General features: G+C 39.8%; 1 protein-coding gene and 1 non-coding gene across 12 annotated transcripts in view; both read left to right on the top strand.

Moving 5' to 3' along the window:
• Nucleotides 1-27,311, top strand: part of Dus4 (Dihydrouridine synthase 4) — a 219,280-nt gene that overhangs the window by 176,071 nt on the left and 15,898 nt on the right. For 2 of the 11 annotated variants that reach the window (XM_067106576.1, XM_067106578.1), the window contains exons 1-3: nt 5,133-5,257; nt 20,166-20,287; nt 21,299-21,374. In XM_067106576.1, the coding sequence (XP_066962677.1) occupies nt 5,148-5,257; nt 20,166-20,287; nt 21,299-21,374 (308 nt within the window). In that variant the 5' untranslated portion in view covers nt 5,133-5,147. Of the gene's footprint in view, nt 1-5,132; nt 5,258-11,761; nt 11,889-13,927; nt 14,283-14,378; nt 14,516-20,165; nt 20,288-21,298; nt 21,375-27,311 lie in introns of those variants that run through there. The other 9 variants (XM_067106581.1, XM_067106585.1, XM_067106584.1 and 6 more) reach the window with 8 other exon arrangements.
• On the top strand, nt 25,169-25,287 carry LOC136840545 (5S ribosomal RNA). The gene has a single exon (XR_010853649.1). It is a non-coding gene; the product is annotated as a 5S ribosomal RNA (ribosomal RNA).

Here is a 27,311-nt window from a genome sequence, read left to right as displayed (position 1 = left end):
TAAAGATCATTTTGATCATTCCGTGTTTATAGACTTGACTGCCATTGATAAATGAAATGGGCATCTCAATATTCTTCGAAGTCCTGCGTTCAGAAGACATTGGTTACTTTTCTCTCTGTTTTTTTTACTTTCATTTCTTTCCAGGTTTTTATTTTAGAGGTATTAGTAGCATTAATAACCCCAGGTTACATATTATTATTATTATTATTATTATTATTATTATTATTATTATTATTATTATTATTAATGTTGTTGTTGTTGTTCTTGTTGTTACAGTAGCTAGTGGCAGCAGCATCATTGCAAATTACATAAAACTGAACAGATTCCAGCTATCATGTTCGATTATTCCTTGGGCGAAGCAGGTTAAGCATAACTATCCTTGCATTAACATTATGAAAGTGATAACCAACCTCAGTTCCCACATTTTCCCTGAGTAGCAAGGGGTTTATCCTGTGGTTCCGGGTATCCACGTTGGTCTGGTAAGTGAAAATTTTATGGTTATTCATTGACAGATTTACAGATGGGCTGTTTATCATGTAATGGTATGGAATAGATTATCATTACTGGTTCTGGCCAGATTATTCATGGATGTTAGATATCGTTGCCCAATCTTGCCGCAAAGGGTGTCGTTAAGTTATTGTTCTTTCATTTTGTTTTAGTTGCTTCTGCTTTAGGTATTGAGGAAAATAAAGAAAAAAAACATGAAAGACATAAAACCTACAAATATCAAACGTAATATGGACGTTCAATTTTAAGATTTTATTTATTTAAAACATATTTTTCAGGTTACTTTTGTGTTGTAGGTGAATTTAATCTAGTAACTCCGAGTCAGGGAGAATAATGAGATGAATACAGTCAGTATGAGTTATTTTTTGATGAGTGAAGTTATGCTTGGATCGGAAACATTAATTCTGATGGGACCTTGCAGGGATGTGTCCTTAGTAAAGTGCTTATAATTAGACTGAGAAAAAACGTGTATTATCACATCGTAAGTAAATGGACGGATTTCACTGTTGTCTTATCTGACATTCAGTGTGCTGGCCAATGTGTGTGTGTGTGTGTGTGTATACGCGCGTGTGTGTGCATACATGTATTTATGAATCTACTCTTGGTCATCTCTCTCATATTGTATTTTACAGTTAGTATGGAACTATAATATTATTTATAATATTGTAATTTTTCTTATTATTCTGAATTAAAGATTTGTCCGATACTTTTATAATGATAAATAACTTAATGATAATGAGTAGGTCTTCTGAGTTCTTCCAACTATGACTTTGAATAATTAACAGTTTCAAAGACAGTGCCTCTAATTGTCAGCGCAATATATCAATAAAGAATGAAAGTTCTCAAGCGACACCTATGGCAATGTATCTCTTCTCCTTCCCCCGTCACTTAATAAATTGTGAACTGAGTCCAGCATGAACAGCTGAATGGATTGCCTTTCAGGTTTTTGTCAAAATGCCAGAAGTGGAAGTCTGCTGCACATGGGTCAGGCGATTTGTGTTGTTTTTTCATTTGTATAAATACCAATTCTGCCAAAACCTGTTGAGCCTAACTGTTTTTCCCCAAAGGCTTACCATCCATTAAAAGCATAATTTTTTGGAGTAATCGGCATTACTTCATCATTTATGTAATTTTTATTATTGCTATTCATAAAGAGGCCGCGCATATAACAAGCCAGAAGCATCGTTTAAGTAACAGCTCAGTCTTCTGCAGAGTAGATTACCACTCGATTAAAAGATTGGGCTAAGAAAAGCCTCCTCGTTGTCTTAGTTTTGTGCATTTATACTCTACCATTGCAGGTGGGGTTGAGAAAACTTTATTCAGCTCATGGCTTATTAAATCCATCTTGGGGCAACTGGGTGTATTATGTAAATAACCTCAAGTTGTGTCCCTGCTCCTTAGTGGGCACCGGGTCCAGCTGGTGGTTCCTGGTTCTGGGCCCGGTGGTCTGGGTATCAACACCTGATGCCTTGTAGGTTGTCACTTCTAGATTGATTGATTTGAATGATTTTTAGATTTTAGGCATACATGCCAAGCACTGGGACAACTAAGGCCATTCAGCGCTGAAACAGAAATTGACAGTAAAAGTTTGAAAGGTGTAACAGGAAGAAAACCTCGCAGTTGCACTATGAACCGTTTGTCAGGAGAGGGTGGACAGTAAGATGGAAGAAAGAGAATATGAACGGAAGTACAGTAAAAGAAATGAAAGCAGTTGCAGCTAGGGGCCGAAGGGAGGCAAAGGATAAATCCGGTCGAAAATCGTGGCTTTGCTCAAGCTGCAGGTCACCAGAAGTCATTGGCAGTGGGATGATGGGTAAGGTTAAGGCGTTGAAAACCTTGATTAAAAGCCAGCAGTCAGTGGCAGGAGTCATTTGTCTAAATCAGCTAGGAACTGAACACTACAAGGAACTAGCTATCCTTTAGTGCATTTAGCCAGTGAATCTTCTATGTATTCTGCTAAGTTAGTGAATAGACGAAATTTCGAAGTTATTTACATCCCTGGCTTATGGGGATGCCAAGAATCTCCAAGTTTATGCATGCTAAGAAACAAGTAAAAAACGCTCCAAAATTCCTTCGGCGCAATCGAGTTTTCTGTACAGCCGCTGCAGCGTATAATCAAGGCCACCGAAAATGGATCTATCTTTCGGTGGTCTCGGTATAATGCTGTATTAGCCGCGACCCATGAAACTTTAACCAAAGCCCGATGGTGGCGTATTCTATATCGTTGCCAGAAGCACGATTATGGCTAAATTTATAACCTTAAATAAAATAAAAACTACTAAAGCTAGAGGGCTGCAGTTTGGTATGTTTGATGATTGTAGGGTGGATGATCAACATACCAATTTGCAGCCCTCTAGCCTCAGTAGTTTTTAATATCTGAGGGCGGACAGAAAAAAAGTGCGGACGGACAGACAAAACCGGCACAATAGTTTTCTTTTACAGAAAACTAAAAATTGAAAATAGGAAATTGAAACGTAAGAACCCTGAATCAGATTGGAAAGATGAAACAGGTAGACAATGAATTCAAGAGACGTGGATTGTACATCTTACCGTGGAGATTGGATAGGTCAAAGTGTACATTTTTTCAGAGAGAACAGCTGGAACTGATAGAGTGGGAGTCATCATTATCATAGCACCAAATGCGGAAGATTAGTTGGAGAGCAGTGAGCAATAGATTGTTGCTGGCATGTATTTTAGTGCGCTGCTCAGCAACGAATGAACAAAAAGTAATGTAATATATATATATATATATATATATATATATATATATATATATATATATATATATATATATATATATATATATATATATATATATATATATATATAGAGAGAGAGAGAGAGAGAGAGAGAGAGAGAGAGAGAGAGAGAGAGAGAGGATAGTTAAAAAAATTTAGGAGTTTGATGGCAGATTAAAGAGAGAAATAGCACCATAGAAAAATAAATGAATTTGCATATGTAAATGACCTGGCAGGTGGAAATGGTCTGGACATGTCTTTCGCCCCAAGGTGGGGAGAAGAATTCTGTCAGCTGGGCTCCTTTGAGTAACGGATTAGATAGAAGACCCAGACTTGCACAGAGGGTACCTGAGGGAGGCTAGTGATAACTGAAGTGAAAGCACAGGAAATACATGAGTAGTGATATTTCACGTCGCATGTGGCCTCAGTTGGAGGCTGATGATGATGATAATGATGATTTTTATAATTATTATTGTTATACTTCTCTATTGTGTCATGCTCCAATAGATTTTCGTTAATGTACCAGTTGTCATTTTGTTCATGTCGACGATTCAGAGGTAAGGAACAACGTGTAGCAGTGTATATGAAATATATATATTTTTATGGAGTATCTAATTGTATAGCGTTTACAGATAGCCATCGAGATGCTGTATCATTCATACAGGAACTTCTTATTTTTATTATATGTATATTGATTGAGTGATTGATTTTGGTACGGGGCTACATTCCAGTACTCCGCTTGATTGTCGTCATCAGAAGGTTCCACCTCACTAACTTTAAATTCATGCTGTCGGTAATCAGCATTAGCGCTCTCTCTCTCTCTCTCTCTCTCTCTCTCTCTCTCTCTCTCTCTCTCTCTCTCTCTTTGACGAGTCTTTTGTCGGTGTCGATCTCCGAATTTCGGAATGATCTTGCGTCTCCATGAACTGTCTTGCAAGGTATCGCAACCTCTAGCTGAGGTCTAGGTCATGTCTGGGATCTATGGTCTGGGTGTGTCGTCTTTTGAGACGGACGTTAGTTCCAGTCTCTCTCTCTCTCTCTCTCTCTCTCTCTCTCTCTCTCTCTCTCTCTCTCTCTCTCTCTCCTTTGAAGTTCTGCAACCTTGAACCTTATTTTCTTTTACGTCTGAAAATGTAGATATGCATGTCTTCAAAGTGTTTTTCCTTATATATACATATACACTCTAGGTTTTTAGATACAAACATACTGTATATGCATTTGTAGAGAAGCTCATTATTCTGACGTTAATACATCGCTATACTTATTCCATAAGAGGCAAAAAGTTGCTCTGAAACGTTCGACTTCCCGTGAAAACGATGAACACTAATTTTGAAAAACGTATATTGTTCTCTTTGACATATTTGCAGTTTAGTTATTTACGTTGAAAATATACTAATTTTAAGACAGGCTTTGATGTTATAGATAAGTTTTGAGCGACATAATTCCAACGCAGGGATGAAATTAAACCTGTTCCTCTCTCTCTCTCTCTCTCTCTCTCTCTCTCTCTCTCTCTCTCTCTCTCTCTCTCTCTCAAACACAATAGCATAAATGCCTGTCAAAAACATTCATCATTTACTTGAAAATTCTTAGAATCATGGCTTTATATAAACTGCGACGGATACGAAGACAAAAAAAAAAAAAAAATTGAGTTCTGAACACTCCGCTAATTAACCGACGACTTTTTGTTGACACAAATATCGAAGGTTGCGCTTTATCTCTTTCTTCTATTTTCCCCTGCGTTTGATATAACGTTAGCTGACAATGGAAGGAGAGAAAAAATTGGACGATTAAATTCATTAACTGGCTACCGGGAAGTGTAGGAGGCGTAGCTGGAGTTTCTCTGAATGAGTTCGCAGGAGGGAGGTCGATTCATAGGAGTGGCCAGGGTGGTGTATTGTATGTATGCTGCCGGTGTACGTGTGTGTGTGTGCGTGCACCCGTGCGCGTTTGCGCGTGCGTAAGTCCGCGCGTGTCTGCGTGTGCTTGTGTTGGCGTAAGACGGTGAATGTTAGGTAAGGCGGTGTTCTGTAAATTAATTGCGAACTTTACACTAGGTGATGGTCTCCTGTTATTATTATTATTATTATTATTATTATTATTATTATTATTATTATTATCCGCTTTCAAACAAAACTTCATTTAAAAAGTGGCCGTTTGGATATCGTTGAGTCTATATAATCTCAAATGAATGCAGACGATTATTATTATTATTATTATTATTATTATTATTATTATTATTATTATTATTATCCATAATTTGGAGAGGAAGGAGAGGACGACCTAAAAAGCGCTGCATAATAAAGCTGAAATTAGTATCCAGGAAGCAAGGAAATGCGAGCAAGCGAGAGTGGAATAGACAAGCGTGTGTGGAAGGCGTTTGACGCGCTACATCGAGGTATTTACACCAGCTTACGTTGTGGAAGGTTACTGCATAGGGGAATCATTCTTGATTCAGTGACTGTTGTTCTCTTTTTGCATCCATCCAAATGAGCGGAAATCTTCTTATTTAAACAAGAGATTATTGTAATTACTGTATTTTTAACGAACACACACACAGTCAAAACAAAATACAGTCATAAATCAGTCTTTGTGTTCTATGAGTGTTTGCGCTTGCATATGTTACAAATAGTATTCAGATTTGAAAGACTTTTTTTTCTGTTGGGCCGTTCAGTCATATTCATTTATTTATTTATTTTTCATTGTAATTGGTTAACCCGTTTGAAAATGCTTATGAATAATACAGTCATACTATTGTATTATTTTCTTCCCGTGAAGAGAATTGTGGCTTTACAGCAGGGGTAATTTTTTGGATATAAGGCAATTAACCTACGATATTTCTTCAGTTTTTAAAACGTTATAACATTCAAAATGGAATTTTTAAACTTTTTATTTCAGCAAACTATCGTTGACCAGCATTTCGAAATCGTCTGAGAGAGAGAGAGAGAGAGAGAGAGAGAGAGAGAGAGAGAGAGAGAGAGAGAGAGAGAGAGAGAGAGAGAGGCTGTCGCCGCGTTCGGATCCAACGGGAACTTGTATAATAAGGTTGCAGTTTCCTGAAATTTATCAGAACTGGAAGATCTTAGATTCTTCTTGTCAATAAATTCACCCTAGCCTTGACTGCCAAGGATATTCTAAAAGGTTTCGGCCTTCAGACAGCCACTTGCCTTCATGGGCAACAGTCCTTTATTTGTCCACGTGAGTCTCTCATTTTCGACGGAATCTGTTTGCATTTTGGAAATGTGAATAGTAATTCTCTCTCTCTCTCTCTCTCTCTCTCTCTCTCTCTCTCTCTCTCTCGGAGGTATGTCTGTGTATAATAAGTACGCGAGCATATTGATGAACGTTTATGCACTCTAGAAAAACAGTGGTTTTCCCATGGATAATGAAGTTACAAATAGGTGCTTGATGTGTTCATTAACTTAGCTACCAAGCATGAAGTGCCTGCGTTACTTCATTTAGTTGCAACACATCGTCAGTCATTTCATTTACATTCGTAGTACCGGGTACATGATCTTGACCGCACTGAATTTTGAAGACCCTCCTTCTCACTATTTCCATATTTTATTTATTTTTGCAGCTGTCGCGTCCGACACCTGTATAACGTTTCACTATCATGCTTCCTACCTTCTCAGACTGCCTCATTGTACAGTGATTTATGTTTTCCCCCTTAGTATAACCCTCTTACCGCAGATCCATTCATTCACAGATTTGTAATGTATCTTCTTTTCTCTCTGTCTCAACACATCTTAAAGACAGTTCGTTTCAACAGCTTCCCTTTTACCTAGCAGGTTATGTCAATCCATGTTTTTATATATATATATATATATATATATATATATATATATATATATATATATATATATATATATATCTTTATATTAACCTAACTCTTTTGCTACGTAACTTTTCCAGAGTTCCTTCGGCCTTTCTTACAAATCTTCACTCGTAGTTCTTCACTCCTGCTACAATCTTCTATTAAATTTGCTTTAACATGCCAAGATTTGTCGAGCATATGCATTTTTTCATAGTTCGTATCAGCGTACAGCTTAGTTGTCTCCGCTCACTTTTTTAAGCAGAATATATTCTGTCAACATGAGCCGCCGTATTTTCTAATTCACCAGCAGTTTTCCTTTCGTAAAAATTATGCTTACATGAATATATAAACGTCTGATGCAGCCGCCTATTCAAATTCACAGAAATTAAAGAAAGCCAGGACATGCAAATAAAGGTACATCGTACATGAAAGAACACATTAATTACGCAGTTATTCTAGCGCGGGGATGCGCGCGGTTAACAATGAGAAGAAGCCACTTCCAGAAATTTTCCTACTTGTCGCCTTGACTTCAGAAAGTTCTCATCCGGGTTGAAGGGAAGGATGAGGTTACGAAAGAAGTTAGAAATTATACGGAACCTGATACTACCACTGATAATAATACCTGATACTACCAGTGATAATAGCACGTGGCTTATTCCCTGTAATTAAATTAACGGTGAAATTGACATCTTTATAAAGAACGACATGAATAATTTTGTTATGATTAATGTCGGATGCAGAAATGCTGAGTGAAGAGCGACGAAATTTTCCAGATATGTATCATTTCCTCGCTGGTGTTGATGACCTTTCAAGGTGTAACGCCAAGAAACGTGTCGGCCAGTCACATATACGATAGGTATGTGACTGGAATAATACGATAGATGCATTTTTGGGGCTGTTCCGTATGTAATGAGGTTTACTATATGCAAAATTGTTGTAGTTGAAAGTGAAGCGAACAGACACGCACTCATTAAGATTGTGTGTATATAATATGTATGTATGTATGTACGTTTAACTCAAAATCCGTAATATCGAACTTACTTGTGGCCTAACATTTTAGAAGGTAAACAACTCACTTGTAAATTAGTGAGGATACACACACATACGTATATATATATATATATATATATATATATATATATATATATATATATATATATATATATATATAGTGTATATTATTTATATAATGAAGAAAACTAGTCAGGATATCCAACTAGATATGGCGAGAAAAAAGAGAAAAAGGGGAGCGGCATTTCCGGTGGCCCTGTTGTTACAAGTCGACTGACAGCTCGCTCCCGCGCTTTTTCTAAGAACTACTTTTCGTCTCTTCTCTCGACTCTTAAAATCGATTCTGGAACAAATAGTTCTCGCTTTTATGATATTTCTTCGTGATAGATTAAGAGAAAGGAGCAACGTTTTTTCGTAATAAATTGCTATTGTTTTGGTTTAAAAAATAGTTTTAAATAAACTCTGCCGCCACATTTTGATTGAAAATCTCACTGGGTTGAAGCGAAGTAACCCGGATGGAGTTCTTGGGCCTCACCCCCTCCCTCCCCCTCCCACCTGAGCAAGCTAGGTAACCAGCGAGCCGTGGGTGTGACAGAAATCTGTTCAGATTTGCTTTAGGAGTGACTGTCTCATTACTTTCAGCACATAAATTCTTCTTGACATTACGATTTAGTGTTGGTGATAATGAACACCTAGTAAAAATATGTAAAGGAAAATGTAACAAACGAATAAACTGATACATAAATAAAACGCGAAAGACTTTGTACATATGTACGTTACCAACCAGAGATTCATAGTCACATGATACCGCGTAGTAGGGGTTTTGGGGGCGATCCCTCCCTACCTCCCTCCGAACTAATCTATTTGGGGCCCAGGGCCAAGAGGGAGGGAGCCAGTATTGCTTCCAGGAAATGCCTAAGTTTAAGAACAAACGCATTATATTGCATCGTTACTTGTTTTTCTTATTTTCCGGTAACAGCAGGCTGCTTCCCCGGTATTTGTAGTTTTGCAGTATGCGAGCGTTCTGTCATACATAACTGTTGTAGATGTAGAGCGTAAAGGGCAGGCATTAATTACAGCTACATGCATCTCTCTCTCTCTTTTGGGCCTTTCAAACCTAAGTACGATGCCCCTTATCGGACAAAAAGTTCAAGACAACTTTCATCCGATTAGGAAATTAGACCGATCTCTGTGAAAAGTGAACAGTATGTAGTTTTTCATGATTTAAACTGACTGTGATTGAGCACTGCTCTTTATATTTTTGCAATAAATGTCCCCGCACATTTCATCGTAATATAAACCTCGCCTTTATCTTGGACCTTTCAAGCGCAACATACAAATATTTAGACTGATAAGCGCTAGTGGCGTGACCCACTTCCAAGAGCACCAAGAAATCATGGCTAAACTACTTCTTTCTTAAAGGGTGAAAGAAATGAAAGACATCAGTCTTGTAGATTCATTCAGTATTTTTGGCCATCATGTAAAGGAAAGGTGTCGAGACCCGGAACTTGTCCTGTTGCGATAGCAGTAACAGTTACTGCGGATTTATTGGTTGCACCAAACGTATATTTACTGCTGCTACCGCCACAGTTGTGAGAGTCTGAACAGCAATGACATTTAATAGTTTTAGTCACTTAGTGGGAACAGAAATCTGTAATTTCTCCCAGGAAATGTGCGATAAATAAATTTTGTACTATGTGCACACCCCTTTGAATATTAATAATAATTAGTAGTAGTAGTTGAAGTATTATTTATATCGTTGTTTCAGTAAAAAATAAATATTAGTTCACCAATAAGTCACTTTCCTAATATCAGCATGTTCTTTCCGGCGTTTACATTCCGCAACATTTGAAAAATGACCGCGTAGTACCCAGTGTTGCGCGCCTAATCAAGCCTGTCACCGGGCAACGAATCTCCTTTTCGTTTCGTAATTGCCGTCTCCTACGACCACATTCGCAATGCTCCACGGGAAAGCGTTGCACTAATTGGTATTGCATGTCGCGTATCAAAGCCGCCCTCTATGATAATGGTTGTTCCTTTGCTGTCAAGGATCCGACCCTTGAAATTCTTTCAGGGTTCTGGAATCTCCCTTGAGAGAGAGAGAGAGAGAAATTTCTTCATTTAAGATTAAAAAGAGCCGGTAGCACAGCCTGTTGAGAGAGAGAGAGAGAGAGAGAGAGAGATTTCTTCATTTAATATAAGACTGAAAAGAGCCAGTAGCACAGCCTGTTGAGAGAGAGAGAGAGAGAGAGAGAGAGAGAGAGAGAGAGAGAGAGAGAGATTTCTTCATTTAATATAAGACTGAAAAGAGCCAGTAGCACAGCCTGTTGAGAGGGAGAGAGAGAGAGAGGACCAAGATTAATAGTAAGTCAGACTACGATGAAAAGTGAAGTATATAAAATAGGAAACTGATAGATAAGACCTGAAGCTATTATTACTATTATAGGTTATAATTCTCTCCGTAGCATAGCATGAACAATTTGGGTGATAGTGACTAATAATCATTACTGTCGAGTGATATATAGGACTATTACTTTGGCATCGATAACAATTGGCCGCTGTACGTCAACATATTTTATTTTAATTTAATAATTATGAAAGGTATCATTTCATATTTACAGTGATTTTAACAACGTCAATTAAAACTTATGAAACGACGTTTTTCTTTTTAGTATGTTTTGCTTGCCTTGAGTCATCATGGACAGGCCGAAAGTTTTCGTTCATTTTTGTTCTAATAAAAAAAAAACAGTTTTGTGCAGAAGTACTTCGTAAGAATATAAAACACATATGCCATGCCTTAACTTTATTTTGTTAAAAAAAATTTCACTAAACTAAAATTAATACAACACTCTATTAATATCCTTTTAGCTAATTCCATTAATATTTGTAAAAAAAAATCATCTTAAGTTATGGTAGGCAGAAGGCATCGAGTACGAGACTTAAGGTTATTGATCTGCACCGCTTATCTTAAACTCAGTTCAGGAATCCAGAAGAGCGGATAGTTCTGGGTCATGTTTACTTTTTCACGTTTTCATTATTTTAGTTTAGAGGAAGGAGGCAGGAGGTTTTGTTTCATAACTCTTCGGAATTGTTTCTAAACAAAAAAGTATCACCAATAGTATTAATAACAATGATAATGAAATTTATTATGGCATCCAATAATGATAATGATGTTGAAATGAAATCTACAACCGTGGTCCCTGTGAACAGGACAGTAAACAGAAAATTATCACATTTGTTCTGCTCTGGCCACGGCTTTTGTCGAGATCCTGGTACCCAATTCTTCCTAATCGCTACTTTCAGGAACCGCGTCCTCATTGTTATAGCTGTCGTTTCGAGGCACTCATTCATCCTTATTTCTCTCCATACATCATGAATTGAATGTTATGATACCAGGCTTAATGCTGTGTATGTTACATAATGTAAATATTCCGTTTTGAAAACGATGAAATGCGTACGTAAGTTGGAATTTCTACAGGTGCTACGTATAGATAATTTTCCCTGTGGTTTTCCGTGTCGTAAGACTGTAGAAAGGACTCTTGTCATCTTTGTTAAAGAGATAACCATCTCCTAAGGTATCCTTGGTCCACGCCGTCGCCTTTTTGCCAAGTAATCAATCCTTACAAAGTAAACAAACAAAAAACTCTCTTATTGCCCTCAGTGTTTAATGTTTATGCTTGGGAGCGGCTGTCATCCGTAGCAAGTGTTGGAAAGGTGAGTCATCTTCAAGACCCACGTGGGTTGAGGCAGGCAGTTCAGCGCTGAGTAGTGAATCTCCGGCATGTTGCTAACACTAGCAGGCCAGTACTGAGAACTCGGTATGACTCACTCACCCGGAGTTGGAGGAACGTTCCTTTTTCTCTTGTTTTGTTGCTGTCTTTCATTTCTACCTTAATATTGCACATATCACGTTAGTTTTATGCTTGATTAACGGTACATTTTATCAAAAGCCGGCTGGAATAGCAATAAACAGAGAAGAGCTTGTGGAAAGAACGTTTGTGATGATGAGTAATTGCCGACGAGCAACAGTTCAACACACCCAGCCAGTATCCCGCCCACAAGTTACAGTAATTATTCGAACAGTGAAATGGTTGGCCTCTATAGTATATTTTATTCCCTTTGTTTATATCCTTCTCGCTAATATGTGACGGTTAGAGTAATCGGGTTAGTTTGGACTGATTTCCACTGATTAGTTTTCCAGAGAACTTTAAAAGTGGATTTGTAGCCAACCGGTACTTTTGATGAAACTCCAAGATAACTTAGGAAGTGGAAATAAAATGTGAAGACATGTTTTGTCTCTCTTATGATTCATGTATTAAGGAAGGGTAAATCACCACCTTTTTTCCTTCTAGTTTTAGTTTGATAATTGATACTAATTATTTAGTCTTAAAAAAACTGAAGGCACGCACTATTTTGTCATTTTTTTTTTTAGCAAAAAGTTTGTTGAGCTTAACCAGGACGTTCCTTAAGGGGGCTAGTTCCGCCATTAAACCTTACTATAGGCATTACAAAAAGGTGTTGCAGCGTACCTTTGGCTGTCAGCTGCACCCACTTTTATTTTTTTTATATTTGCAGTCCCTCCTCCTCCTTCCATCTTGCTATCCAGCCTCTCCAACGATTACTTCTTAGTGCAACTGTGTTGTTTCTCCACCGTTGACCTTTAGGTCATTGTACTTCATTAATTTTTTCGTGATCCAACTCCCTCTTTTTCACTGTCTTAAGTGCTTGGGTAATTTGTTAATGCAATTAAGAGTTAAGATTACTTTCGGGACCTGGTTACAGCGAAAACTGTACCACAAAATTAACTTTTTCACCAGTAAGATTGTAGAGATTCATTACCCTATTAAGTGAGACTAAATTATTTCATAAGCCAATTGTATGAAGTCTTGTTAATTGGTTGCGTAGATTTATAGAGTGAGGCATGACACAGCGCGGTCTGTTTCTGTCACATATACTTCTTTTCGTGGCGTAGATATCCAGATTGGTGTGTATTTTATCTTGAGAAACCTAAGGGTTGGGCTGAAAAGGGGTCTGAGGTCGACGTCCATCGCGTGAAGCCGTACATTTTAGGTGCAACTTGTTCCTGTCGGCATCCTAGAAAAGTGCCTTGGTCCTTCTCTTATGTAAGCCGTTGGTGAGCCGTTCATACCTCCTGAATATGTGCTTGTTGGCAGAATTTCAAGTGAAGATTTTGGATAATCAGTAATAGTTTATGATTGGGAAATATAAATGACTGTCCTGTTATCTAACAGCGTTAGTTTCATTAACAGAAAAAAAGCGGGCGGGGGTTTAAAGTGTGCTGTCGCTGTTCAAGAGAAAATTCTTGTAGACAAGGGTTACAGGTGTAAATTTAGCTGAGAAAGGCACTGAATACAGATTAAAAAGTGGGACATGCTTGGAAATCTCACGCATAACTGTATCCTAGGTTTTTATGCCTTTCACTCATGGTCTGTGAATAGAACGTAGTTTACTCTTAAACTAATCATCCCCCACCTTTCTTTTATAGACCTATGGTTTGCGCGCCCTGTCTGGTCCTGCCTATTCAATACTGTTTGTTTGTATTGTAATCAAGTAACTGAGGGGTAATCTTGAATAAAAACACCAAAATTGAAAGTTGTCGCTCCATACCGGAGAGTTAACTTATGTTTAAATGGCGCAGACGAATAGCTGTTGCCATTGTTGTATTGTATTAAGCCAACTCTTGTGTTGGCACGGGCCTTTCCCTTGTTTGGCCCGTATCTTGTTGCCATTAATATTGTGAAACGGATATAGGCAGACTTCACGATTTCGTTAATTACAGTAAACCGTCACCAAAGTTGTTATTGTTCCAAATTCACAAGTAATAGATTATCGAAAAAAGTAGTGTATTTTTGGTGTAATTCTAATCGTTTGCCCCAAGTTCTTGAGCCTTTTAATTTTTAGGAAGCAATGAAATTGCAATTTTTGCAGGAAATTAGGTATTGCGGATTTATTATACATAATGCTTAATTTTGAAATATAGAAAAATTCCGGTATCCATTGTTTACTAATTTTGGAAGGTAGAAGATTAAGAGCTCGTCAGCTGTTTTTGAAATCTGATAACGAGGATTGACCCTTCGATTGTTGCGGCAGTTTCAAAGTGAAATGGAGGAAGGAAGCTATTTAAAACCACTTGAGCTATTCAGAAATAAAGAACTGGTTACAGTGTGTGCTCCAATGGTCCGATATTCAAAGTAAGTTGTTGAGAAAGCCTACTTCTGTTAAGTGTCTTCTTGCCTACTTTGAACTGTCATGGCTAGGCTATCCTAAGCATAGCATATCCAATGCAAGGTACAGGTCTTCTAGACTTCGTGTTAATATTTATGGTAGTGACTTTGTAATCTGAGAAGTGGATATTAAGCTTTAGGCTACCATTTTCCAATTTGGGAGAGACTTAACATGAGGTACTGTAGGCTAGACAAAGCAGGTTCGTCTTGCATTCAAACCATTACCCCTGTAGGCTACCCTAAAGGCCAGAACGTTAAGTGTTATTTTTTAACAATGGGTTGAGGATAAAACTGAAGACTATTACTGCCGGTAAAACTTTACTTTAGTTGCGCAGCCTGATTCCTGCTAGTCTTTGACTGGGACAGGTTCCTCATACATATATAGACCTAACCTTTCCTATAATGCTAGGTCCTGACCTAACCAGACCTTACCTTCCTAACCTAACTTAAGGCGACATGCCCTGACCTGCCTGGGGGGGCCTTGGCCCGCCCCCCCTTGGACACCCCCCTCAAAAAAAAGGCTGTAACCTGTCCTGGTCTGCGACTGTTGGGAATCGGGCCGCGCAACTAAAAGTTTTACCATACTGCGCCCTTCAGGTTTGGTAACTGCCAGTTTGTGCAACATGGGTGTTGTGTTTAGTACCAGGCCCTTAAGGATGAATGTAGCCTTAAACATGAAATAAAGTGAATAAATATTATAAAAAAAAGACAAACAAAAACACACAGAAAAGGCAGTAAATATCCTGGTCGGCAACTGGCGGGAACCAGTTCACGATAGTAGTGTTCAGTTTTACCTAGCTATATTTTAGCCTAATGCACCCAATGGTAATTCTAAGCCGTAGTTCTGCGGTGAGCCAGACTATGGCAATTGACATTTTCCTATGTTATTTTACTTGCTTTACAAGAATTTAAAGTAATATTTTTTTCAGCCAGCTGTAACTAAACTGTAATTAATCTTTGAAGACTACACTACCGACGGGGTAGATCTACCCCGTCGGTAGTGTAGTCTTCAAAGGTCAATTACAGTTTAGTCACAGCCAGCTGACAAAATATTACTTTAAATTCTTGTAAAGCAAGTAAAATAACATAGGAAAACGTCAGTTGCCATAGTCTAGTTCACCACAGAACTATGGCTTAGAATTACCAACCCAATATATTCAGTGAAACAGTTTTTTCCAGAGCTAACATAGGGTACTTTTTCTTGCAAATTAATGTTTTAGCCTCAGAAAAGTATTGCACTGTAGCAGCCTACTATGTTTTGTTAATTTAAATTCCTTGCCAACACCAAGTGCATCATCAGAGACAATGGTAAATGATAGACAATTTGTCATTTTGTCAGGAAGTTTGAGGGCAGAGTGTATTTTTTCATTTTTTAAATTCACAACTTACTTGTTCAGCATGAGCTAGAATTTTTACTTCAATACCAGCCCCATGGGGATGAACAGTGAAATAAAAACACATGACTGTAAATATTCTATAACAGTAAAGTTGCAGCATATTTTAGCTGGATTTTTTATTAAATATATTGAGATGTAGACAAATGGTAAAATTTTATTTCAAATCATTATTGCGCTTTGGGCTTTCAAATAAATTTTTGTTTTAATGGGTACTTTGATTGTTTCTGATAATTGTTTCATTAGCAATTAATTGGTTATAGAGAGTGGACCCCATTGCTATCTCCTACAATTGGGATAGCCACAGTGGGAAGTGGGGGTTTTGGGTGGGAAAAATACAGGGATCGAGTTAATCTTACCAAATCTGTGGGGCTGTGTCCCTAACTAGTGGGGTGCCATATCCTTACCAAGACCTGGATCCCTTACTTAATCTAACCAAAGGGGCTACTTTCTTATCTAGCCAGGGGTGACCCCAACTTAACCTAACAAGGAGTATGGGTCTTTACCTAGAACTAGACCCCATACCAAACCCACCTTAGGGGGTGTGTTCTTACCTAGCCAGGTAAGAAATTATAAAGAACAACCAATACATTAAAGAATTTTCCCATGTACCCACAGTTCTGGGTGAAAATAACAGGACACATTCTAGATAAATAGTCCATTCATACCCACAATAAACTTGGACAAACACCACCTGATCAGGAACTCCTTTTTTGTGACTGTGTTAACATAACTTAGCAAAATCTGAGTAGGTAACAACATTTGTCAGAAAAAATTCCAGTAACAGTAAATTTGTTAAAGATATCAGCATGACTTTCGTACTAAGCGTGTTAAAGAAACTTAAGATCACATCATAAAAATGCCAAACTCAAGTAATGGTTTCAAGTAAAACAATACCTAAAATGATACTCAAACTTGGTAACAGGGTAGGTAACAGGTTAAAGGGTTGAGTGAGGGAATAGGCACTCCTGCTGTCATCTGGTAAGTACAGTACATTGTGCTGTGCTGTCTGTTAGACGAAATGTAGTTTAAACTTGATTATTTATTGTCGTAGGCTGTTTTTTTTTTCTCGCTTGAGGAATGAAGAAAAACAAGAGCAAAGGCATTGAATTTTAACACTGAGTCACATGAATATTGTCCTTTTTAGGGGTAGATCTTGAGTTACATGAATATTGTCCTTTTTGTAGGGGTAGGTCTTGTACTTGTCTTTCTCTTCATAGGTTACAATATGTTGTCAAAGTACACTGGAAAAAAAGAAGGATAAAGAGGTGTTTGCTTGCATCCTCTGTGGTGAATACTCCCCTGATGACTCTGCTAAATCCTTCTAGTTCTTTTCTTTCTTCCCTTCTGTGCCTTTCCTTGTACCTTCTGCGTGTACTCCTTCCCATAGGTCTGAGGAGGTTACTCATAGGGAAGGGGGCCTACCATTTGCTGCCTTCTGATGGTGAGTAGGGTACCTGGGCTGGTCTCTCCCTGAGTGAGACGCTGACCCATGTGTCCAGCTTGCCACCAGCTATACTTACTGATTCTTTTGCAAATGCTCCAGGAATGCTGATGTCATCTATATAATATCTGTGAAAGATGTGGCCTACACTTAACAGGAAGTCCTCCATTTGTTTCATTGGTTTTTCACTTAGTTTTGGCTAGTAAGGGAGTTTCTCCTGTTTCTCCTGTTGCTGCTTTTCCTGCAAAGGAGATTGACCCCCCTGTAGCTGTAGTACTTGTTATCAATCAGTTTTTCAGCTACTATGAGGCTTTCTGCCTTGACAAGTCTTCTGCCACTTGATGTGAGCAAAGCATGAGTGGGCAAGTAGTAGTAGATTAGTTTTTATTTTTCTACCTCCTCCCTCCTTCTTCTTGTCTTTTTCACCATCCTCTCTCTGGAAGTCGACATTATTCAAGACCTCTCAAAAGAAGTCTATATAGGACTTTGAGTGAGCAAAATTCTCCTTTGGTAAAAGGCTACTGCTCAGCCATTTTCCAGGTCTTCCAGCTTAAGGGCGTGGACCTCTGTATTGATGGAATCTCCATTCTGTTTAGGAGCTTTGAGCAATCTTGCCCATTCTTTGAACTCAAACCTGTGGAGTAGATTGTAACTCTTGTTCTCTGGAGTTTCAATCAGGGGCTGTGTGAGCTCCTGAGGGAGTCATCTGGCAGAAATATTCCATTCAAGACTTGTCTGCTTGCTAGCTGTAGCATTAGATAAGAGAGTAGGTGAGCTGCATGGTCTATGTTACTTAAAGTAAGGGTTTTTGTAGCTACCTGTACAGGACTTCAACATCTAAAGCCTAAGTGTTGACTGTTTGTTAATAAGGCAGGCACATGAAGGAAGTATCCAAGAGCACGATCTCATTCTGGCTTCTGGAGGTGATAGCTCCCTAAGCTCCATACCACAGATGAGAAGTTCACGAAGTCAGTGGCTTTGCTCTGTTGTTAGTGTTCAGGAAGAACTTCTGTGTGGTACAGGTACTGAGAGCAGGTGTAAAGCAGCACCAGAGCATCTCTACTTCTTTTTAAGGGACTTTGCCCAAAAGCCCTTGGATACTGCCTCCTCAGGATCTATGGTGACAGCTTAATAAGTTGTGTAGCTCGGTTGAATGAAAAGTGACTGGTACACTGTTCCCTTTCCTATGCTTATGCTTAGCAGCCAACATTCAGGTTAGTTATACAACAGAGCTTCTTTTGATCTATTTTTAGTTTGTTGATGTGACTCCCTATATGTCTTTTTTAATGGAGGATGGTGGCTGAGCATTATAATCTGGGAATTTGCGATAATATTCTACCTTTAGAGCTGCTTTGTCCCACATACGAAACCGTAGTTCTTCAAAGTTTCCTCGAGTTATGCTACAAACAAGCAATGCTTCAGTACAGGGTCCAAAGCTACAAACAAGCTATGCTTCAGTACAGGGTCCCATCAGCCATTATATCACATACCAAGCTTTACAGGGGTTATGGGAGTCCTCTCTTACCCATGCTCACACAAGTGGCAAGGAAGCTGACATTTCTGGGTGGTGGAACAACACTCGAGTGCCTTCATAATTATGATGGTTTGCATTCTCTTTGGATCAAATCGCACATTCAGAATAATTATTTTTTCCTAGATAAACAAACCTGAAGTTTTATTGGAATTCTACTGCTTGACCATTCTTGCATTTGTCCCTGATGTCCTAGGAAAAAGTGATGCTGTTAGTCAAGGGAGTGGATGGTTCCCTCATCCATTACTTACCTTGTGGGATTCAACTACCTTGTTACCAAGTCTCTTCAAGTGGACCAACTTTTGTTGAAGGTAATCTATATAAAATACTTCAGGTTTGTGTACCTAGGAAATTCAAATTACAGTCTCTTTAATTTGCAATTTGGCTACCTGATCCTTTATCTTCCCATCTGAGCCTCGACTTGGAGAGTTGGGGGGAAAGTGGGAAGAAAGATGATGATGTGCCTTGAATGGAGTAGGCAGAGTTCTTTCCCCAACTTTGTGCCGTTCCTAGCTGTGGACAGTCCAGTGTATTCCCTCAGTCTTTTCCTCAAGATGGGGGGAGGGGATCAGGAAATTAAAGTCTGCTTTGCAGACTTTAATTTCCCATTCTTTAAACAGGAAAGACAGGGCTCCTGTAAACTTACCTTTGAGTTTAGTTTTAAGTGATTAACCTGCTGGCACAGGCCCTATCAGCCTTTCTCATTAGATGCCAAGCTGTGTAGGTGGTTACAGGAGTTGATCTTCCTCTGCTCATAATTTGAGTGGAAAGCTGGCATTTCCAGGTGGTGATCAACTGCTCCTCCAGTCTTTGACTTTAGGCACCTACAGTGGTTGCTAATAGTTAATGACCTTGTTATCAGGCTTCTGCAACTGAAACTGCTTGCTCCAAAGGTACATCCATATAAATGACTTAAGCTTAGTATATCTAGGAAAAATGAAAAAGTGTCATTCTTGTAGGTACGTACAATGAGATATAATTATTGCCAAGGAAGGAGTCTGTGTCTCACAAATGGGTTTCATCAGTTAGAACAATTGAGATTTTGTCCCACAGTAAATGATATGCAGTTCTCATGTTGAGAGAGATTAGAGAAGGGAGACAGGGTTAGAGAAAGGTTAAAAGGTATGAATATTTTTTTTATATTTTTTTGAATTCAGAGAGGAAATATAAAAGTTTCTGAATTTGACTTATACAGCTGTTGACTTCAGTGATAGAGGGACCAAACATCGGACCATTTTTTTTTTATCTAAGATAGTGCATCCATTTTTTTTTATTTTGTAGTATTTCCTCTTTGCATTTAACCAGTGGCCACCCAAATGAAATTATAGTATGGCCGTTAAGGTGTACAGTACAGTGTTAGAGTATGGGTATTTAGGTATATGGTACTGTACTTATTTGGTGGTATTAATTTATAAAACTTGTATGTACTGGATTGGTATAATTAAGGTACACTTTATAAATGCTCAATTTTATCTTTGCAGGCTTGCATTCAGGAGCCTAGTAAGGAAATATGGATGTGATCTTTGCTTCACACCCATGATAATATCAAATAGTTTTATCCAGTCAGTCAGGGCAAGACATAGTGATTTCACAACTTGTAAAGGTAAGCAACAGAATACCTGTACAGTAATAATTTTAATAGAATTTTCAATGCACAGGAACACATGAATACCCATCAATATGAAGGACACACTTCCTGTTAACAGTGAAGTAAGGTTATAATAAAGTACCATTGTGGATTTAGAAAATATTGCTAATGACAGATTTGTTTATTGTCCCTTGAAATAATTAGATATGTACCAGGTAAATATCTTGATGGTGGGATGTTGTATGGATTCCACAGTATAGTATTAGTCATTATGTCCTATATAGAAGTATTCTCATGTCCTGCTACAATCATTTTAGTAATCTAGCAAACAAGAAAAATTGTAACACAGGTATAGTAAATGTCCAGGTATGGTTTTTGAAGAATGTTTAATGGTGTTTGGGTGGTGAGCTATTAAGTGCCAAACTCCTAGGTCTCTTTGTGCTATTGATACAATATCTGAATGTTATAATGTACTCCTGAAGAACTCATTATAATGATTACTGTAATTCAAAGCAAGAATCTGTATTCTATCTGTAGTAAAGCAGAATGGCAGAAAGTAAGCTTAAATTGTTACCTTTGGTAACTGTTGTTATGTACTATAACCTTACCAACACATTACTGTCTCTTTAATCATTAACACTATTGATTGCTGGAACATACATCTGAAGGAGAAATTTGGATCATTAAGAAGTGTTTTGATTATAGTTACCAGTAATCTTTTAAAAATACAAGGCTCTTAGTGAGGTAAGTTACATGCAGTCTGTTACTAATAATCTGTGAAGTGCTTTGCTTAAGATTGGTTCAGGAATAATAGTTGAAATACAGTACTGTAATACTATAAATTTGAAGCAATGTTTTTACTTCCATGAAGTTGAAGTTCACTTTAGTGCTGCCTCTTGTTCAGTCTTCTAAATAATGACACCTTGATACCTATTACATAGTATGCTCAGTAGCTAGGATACTTTGAAAACTGTCAATATGATATTTCTGAGCAGATTAGGTAATAAAAATTTATTCATATTTCAGAGGATCGTCCTTTAATTGTCCAGTTTGCAGCTAATAATAGCGAAGAATTGGCTGATGCTTCTAGATTAGTAGCTCCGTAAGTATTTACCCAATTCAGCTTATTTTATTAGTAATTATAGGACATATTTGATTTATAGGTAGTATGGAAGGAAAGCATGCAATTAATTCTAATTCTGTTGTGATATCACCATGTCGGAATTGTAAATTGTTTCATGGTAAATCTATTACTTATAGCTAGCCCTGCAATAGTGGTCAATGAATGTTTGCCTTAATTCTTCCTTATTTGAGTGATGGAGGATAATTATCAGTTTTATAACTTCTGAGCTAATAATTATCCAGCCAGTATTGAGGAAAGCTATATTCTCCATTGTAATAATTTTTGCAAGAATTTTTGTAAGTACAGTTGGCCCCTAGCATACTGAGGTAACATGTTCTAAGACCTCCCTTGCAACCTGAAACCCTGTGTGATCTCGAACCCCATGTGTTAACATTCCTATTCACCTGCCAGTCAATTAAACAACCTTTTGTTCATGAGACTTACCTGTCAGATATATATATAGCTGTATTCTCCGTAGTCCGACAGAATTTCAAAATTCGCGGCACACGCAGTGGCCGGGCAGGTGGTTAGTGCCCATTCCCGCCGCTGGGAGGCGGGTATCAGGAACCATTCCCATTTTCTATTCAGATTTTCTCTGTCGCCGGACTGTCAACACCTGTTGTCAGTTCCTCCGCCATTTGGATTTCGAAATTTGTCACTTAAGTATTTTGGTTGTTTTTTGGTATACGACTGGATCTGTGACTTGGCATATGCTCTTTGTGGACCGTTTTTTATTTTGCTTTTGACTTTTCTTATAATTAAGATGTCTTACCTCTAGCTATCGAGTCTGTAGCTTGGGTGAATGTAAGGTGAGGCTATCGAAGACTTCGATAGTTCCTCACACTTTATGTATGATATGTAAGGGTGTTCAGTGCTCCATGATAATCGGTATAATGAATGTGAGGGATTATCTGAGGGTGAGTGGAAGAAATATGAAGCCTATATGCTTAAATTGGAGCGTGATAGGTTGAGGAGATCTTCCTCCTGAGTACATCCTTAGATGGACAGTCAGGTTTTCTCCTACTAGTAACCCTGTAGTAAATTTTAGTACTAACCCTGTAGTTTGTTGCTGCAGAAGGTAATACCCTGGCTCGTGTTTGAGTCAATCACGTGCTCTTGAAACTAAAGTGAATGCAATTCAAACGCAAAGTGTTAGTGCTAGTGCCCCTAGTGTTGTGGAGGGGGCGTCAGATCGGCCCTATAATGCCTCTAGGCCTGGACCTCTGTCGAACTCCCAGGACCAGGGGGGGGCATGTCGAAAGCCGCATGAGGGTTACGGGGCTTCCCACCGATCTGGCGTCCCTTCGGCAGGTCCTGATGACGCTTACCCAGGCTGCCAGGGATCGTGCACAGGCACGCATCCTGAAGGATTGCTTCTCGTCCTCCGACACATCCTCCCGCCTCGGGGTTGGAGCTCGGTTGGACTCTCGCCCTCTTAAGAGAAGCTTAGAGGAGAGGACGCTTCACGTCCTCTTCCTCTAGACATTTGTGCTCTTCCCGAAAGTTGCGTGGATATTCCTCCGCAGAATAGAATAAAGTGTTTTTCGGATGATGACGCTACTCGACCCCTGTCGCGCTAAGGCAGGGCTAGAGCTTCTTCCCCTGTGAGAAGGAAGTATACGTCTCTCGCCCCTTTCCTTCTCTCAGGTTCAGCCCTTCTCCCGAGAGAGTTGCTTCTCCTACGCGTAAGATTTTGTTGGGTTTGCAACAACAACTGGATGCTCTCATGAACCTTTCAAGATTCGAAACTGCCTGTTAAGAGGTACAGACTTTCACCTTCGTCTCCTGCTTCGTCTTCCTCGTCTGCTAGATGTTTTGGAGCTTCTCGTCTGTCGTCTAGAGAGAGTGTTTAGTGGCTTCCTAATCGTCTTCCCCGATTTGAGGTGTTGGACTTTTCTCTTGACTCGCGCCAGGAGCGCGTGTCTTGCTCTTCGTGCGCTTCTCACGCTTCACGCGCGCCTCACCTTGACGCTCGGCGCGCGCCTAGCCATGACGCTTCGCGCGCGCCACGCTATGATTCTCTTCTCGTACTTGCTACGGAGCCTCTCGCGCGTCACGCCATGACGCTCCGCGCTCGCTTCGCCGTATAGCTTCAAGTCTTGTGTTGACGCCGCTCCAGTTGTACATCATGACGCACAACTACCCGCTTCAACATCTGATGTCCTTCTTAATTTAGCCACGACTTCTTCGATCGCTGAGTTCCTGCCACGTATCGACGAATCGGAACTACTTTCACCACTCACTCAAGACCCGCCAGCTGGGGAAGAACATCCTCTTTCGTCACAGCCTTTGGATGAAGAGAAACATCTTTCGTCTTCTTCTTCCTCTGATTATCAGACTCTGGCTATTTTACTTAAGGATCTGTTTCCTGAGACTTTTCAACCTTCAGCTCCTCTCTCCACCTTCGCAGTTGTCTTTGTCTTAAGGGAGCGTTTGACTCAAAAAAAATCAAAATCAAAATCAAAATTTTCTGGGATATTTTATATATGGCATCATACATATCCTGACTATCTTCTCAGAAAGTTTTATTAAAAAATTCGCCATAGTTAGGAGTTATAAACTAAAACAGTAACCCTATCATAGACAAAATTACATTTTTCGTATAATGTAATGATAATGTCAGTATATCGGTAGTAATTTCCTTTTAGCTATGAAATAATAATACCTAATGCGTTATATGGCAACCCTGTGGACCTAGTATGCGCATCAGCGAAAAGCCAGGAATGCCACAGGGCAGTCAGTGGCAGTCAGTCAGCAGCAGCTCAGAGTTTGACTAAGTAAGACGTCGCTGCCCAACCTGAGCCGTGTTTTGACACTCGCTTCATCTAGTCGCTGCCCAACCTGAGCCGTGTTTTGACCTTCATCTAGCTTCATCTAGCTTCATTTTTAAAAAGTTATATTACTTTGCAAGTCTGTTATATTTTTTGGCTTTTCAAATATGTCATAAAAACATCAGTCTGTGTAACAGCAAGCAATTAAATACACAGAGAAGCAAAAAATATCGTATATCTCAAACTAAAGTTATCGACATTCTAACTGCATCTCCTCCATAACGAATGCACTGATCTCAATGAAACAAAAAGCAAACGAAAGCTAAATAAATTGCCTACAAACAAGGAGCTTCCATGGGAAACAACACGAGACCCGCGCCATGAGAGAGAGTTTTTTCCCAAAGGAATGTCACTTCCAAGAGAGGTAGCAAGTGACTCCTTTTTTCTCCAGACTCCATTAGCTACCAGGCTTCATTTTGCACAAGCCTGGAAAGAGAGAGGGGCAGACGTTTGGTCCCTCCTACTGTTAGAGAGAGGTTACTTGATTCCCTTCCTGTCTCCTCCTTTGTTTTTTGTTTCCCAATTGCCATCCTGTCAAACAGAAAATTCTGTTTGACCTGCTCGAACAGATGCTCGAGCGGAGATAAGTGGAACAGGTCTTGGACTCGCTGTTCCCCGGGATTTTACTACAGATTGTTTCTAGTCCCAAAACTTTCAGTAGGCTGGAGACCCGTCTTGGACGTCAACAGGCCAAACAACTTGGTCCGGAAGGAAAAGTTCAGGATGGAGATCTCGCAGTCTATACTAGGAGCCCTTCATCCCGGAGATTGGATGGTATCTTTGGATCTCAACTAGGAGCCCTTCTTCCCGGGGATTGGATGGTATCTTTGGATCTCCAAGATACTTATCTTCACGCCCCAATTCATCCACGTTCGATGAAGTATCTCAGGTTGTCTTGGGGGACTAGACGTACCAGTTCAGGGTTCTCTGCTTTGGACTCTGCACAACGGCCATACCACGTTGAAAGCACCGCTTCTCGTCCGATCAGCGAAGTTAAGCAACGTTGGGTCTGATCAGTACTTGGATGGGTGACCGCCTGGGAACACCAGATGCTGTTGGCGTCACATTTTGCTCCGTGGGTGTTTACACTTCTCATGAAAAACGTTGCGATGCAGTTGCACCTGTCGCACGTCAGGATCTCTCTCTACTTGGACGACTGGTTGATTCGAGCGTCGTCGAAGCGAAGGTATCTGGAGGACCTTCAGTTGACTCTGCAACTCGTGAAGTCCCTGGGACTTCTGGTCAATGTGGAAAAGTCGCAGCTGATCCCCTCACTGTCCATTGTGTCGGGGAATTCAGATGTATTCAGCGGCTTTTATAGTGTCTCCGTCGCAAGAACGGCAACTTCTATGTTCGATAAAGACTCGGCCTTCTTGGGGAAGGAAACATGCTCGGTGAGGGAATGAATGAGTCTGCTGGGGACCATTTCCTCGCTGGAGAAGTTTGTTTCCCTGGGGAGTCTGCATCTCAGGCCTCTTCAGTTCTTTCTGTTGGAGAACTGGCAAAGCAAGGAAGACTTGAAAGAGGAATTGAGAATTCTTCCTTCTGTAAAAGAGGATCTGTAGTGGTGGCTCGATCCAACGAAATTGTAGAAAGGGATCTCCCTCAAGCTTCTGAACCCCGACCTAGTGTTGTTTTTCCGACGGGTCGTCAACAGGTTGGGGGGCAACACTAAGGGGAGAGGAAGTGTTAGGAACCTGGAGAGAGGAACAGGTGTCCTGGCACTTCAGCATCAAAAGATTTGGCGGCTATCTTTTAGCTCTCCAATTCTTCGAGGTCCAAGTTTGCAATCGTGTAGTTCAAGTAACTCGGACAACACTACGGCTTTGGATTACCTCAAGAGACAGGGCGGAACACTCTTGTTCCCTGTTCAGCCTTGCAAGAGAGATTATTCTTTGAGCCTATGCTCGCAACATTTCGATTCTCACAAGTTTTGTTGCAGGGGTCGAAAATGTTCGAGCAGACCTGCTCAGTCGGCGCCATCAACTCCTGCCGAAGGAATGGACCCTTCATCAGGAGGTTTGCCAAGATTTTTGGAAACTTTGGGGTCGCCATCTTGTGGATCTTTTCACGACCTCAAGAACAGCGAGGCTCCCTCTATAAAGCTCATCTGTACTCGACCCGGGGGCAGTTGCGATAGATGCTCTTCTCTGGGATTGGACGGGAATAGATGTTTACGCCTTTTCCCCCGTTCAAAATTCTGGGAGAAGTCATCACGCAAGTTCGCGGCCTCACAAGGGACGAGGATGACTCTCATCCCCACGTTTTGGCTCTTGAACCACTGGTTCTCGGAGTTTTCTCTTCTGATTGGTAGACGTTCGAGATCCCTTCCTATGAGAGCAGACCTGCTCATACAACCCCTCTTCGTGAGATATCTTCAAATTCTCCCGCTCTGAACCTGACTGCTTTCAGACTATCGAAAATTGGTCAGAGCGAGGGGTTTTCTGGCCAGGTGGCACGGGCCATCGCTAGAGCCAGAAGTTCTTCATCTAACAGGATATATCTAGTGAAGTGAGCAACCTTCAAGAGTTGGTGTAGAAAGAAAGTTTTCCTCTTCCTCTATCACTGTGAGCCAGGTTGCGGATTTTCTCCTTTACTTAAGAGAAAACTCGATATAGCAGTTCCGACTATCAAGTGTTATCGGAGCATGCTTTCGACTGTTTTCAGACACAGAGGATTAGATTTGTCTGACAATAAGGACCTCCACGATCTTACGAGCTCTTTCAAGACGTCCAAGGTTCTCAGCTAATTCCTCCTGCTTGGAACTTGACGTAGTGCTCAAGTGTTTGATGTTTAGTCCTTTTTGAGCCTCTCCACTCTGCATCTCTTAAGGATGTTACTCGAAAACGGCATTCCTCACGGCTCTGGCGACGCTAAGAGAGTGAGCGAAGTTCGAGGCCGTCATGTGGGCTTCAAGGAACACGATGCTGTCTATTCTTTAAGCCCTAAGTTCTTGGCTAAGAATGAAAGGCCTTCTAACCCTTGGCCTAGACACTTTGAAATTAAAGGTTTAGCAGACCTTATTGGACAGGAACCTGAGGGAGTTCTATGTCCAGTTAGAGCTCTCAAGTACTACCTTAAAAGA

Source organism: Macrobrachium rosenbergii, chromosome 7, assembly GCF_040412425.1.
Source record: "Macrobrachium rosenbergii isolate ZJJX-2024 chromosome 7, ASM4041242v1, whole genome shotgun sequence".
NCBI classification, from domain to species: Eukaryota; Metazoa; Arthropoda; class Malacostraca; order Decapoda; family Palaemonidae; genus Macrobrachium; species Macrobrachium rosenbergii.
This window is presented reverse-complemented; position numbering and strand designations above follow the sequence as displayed.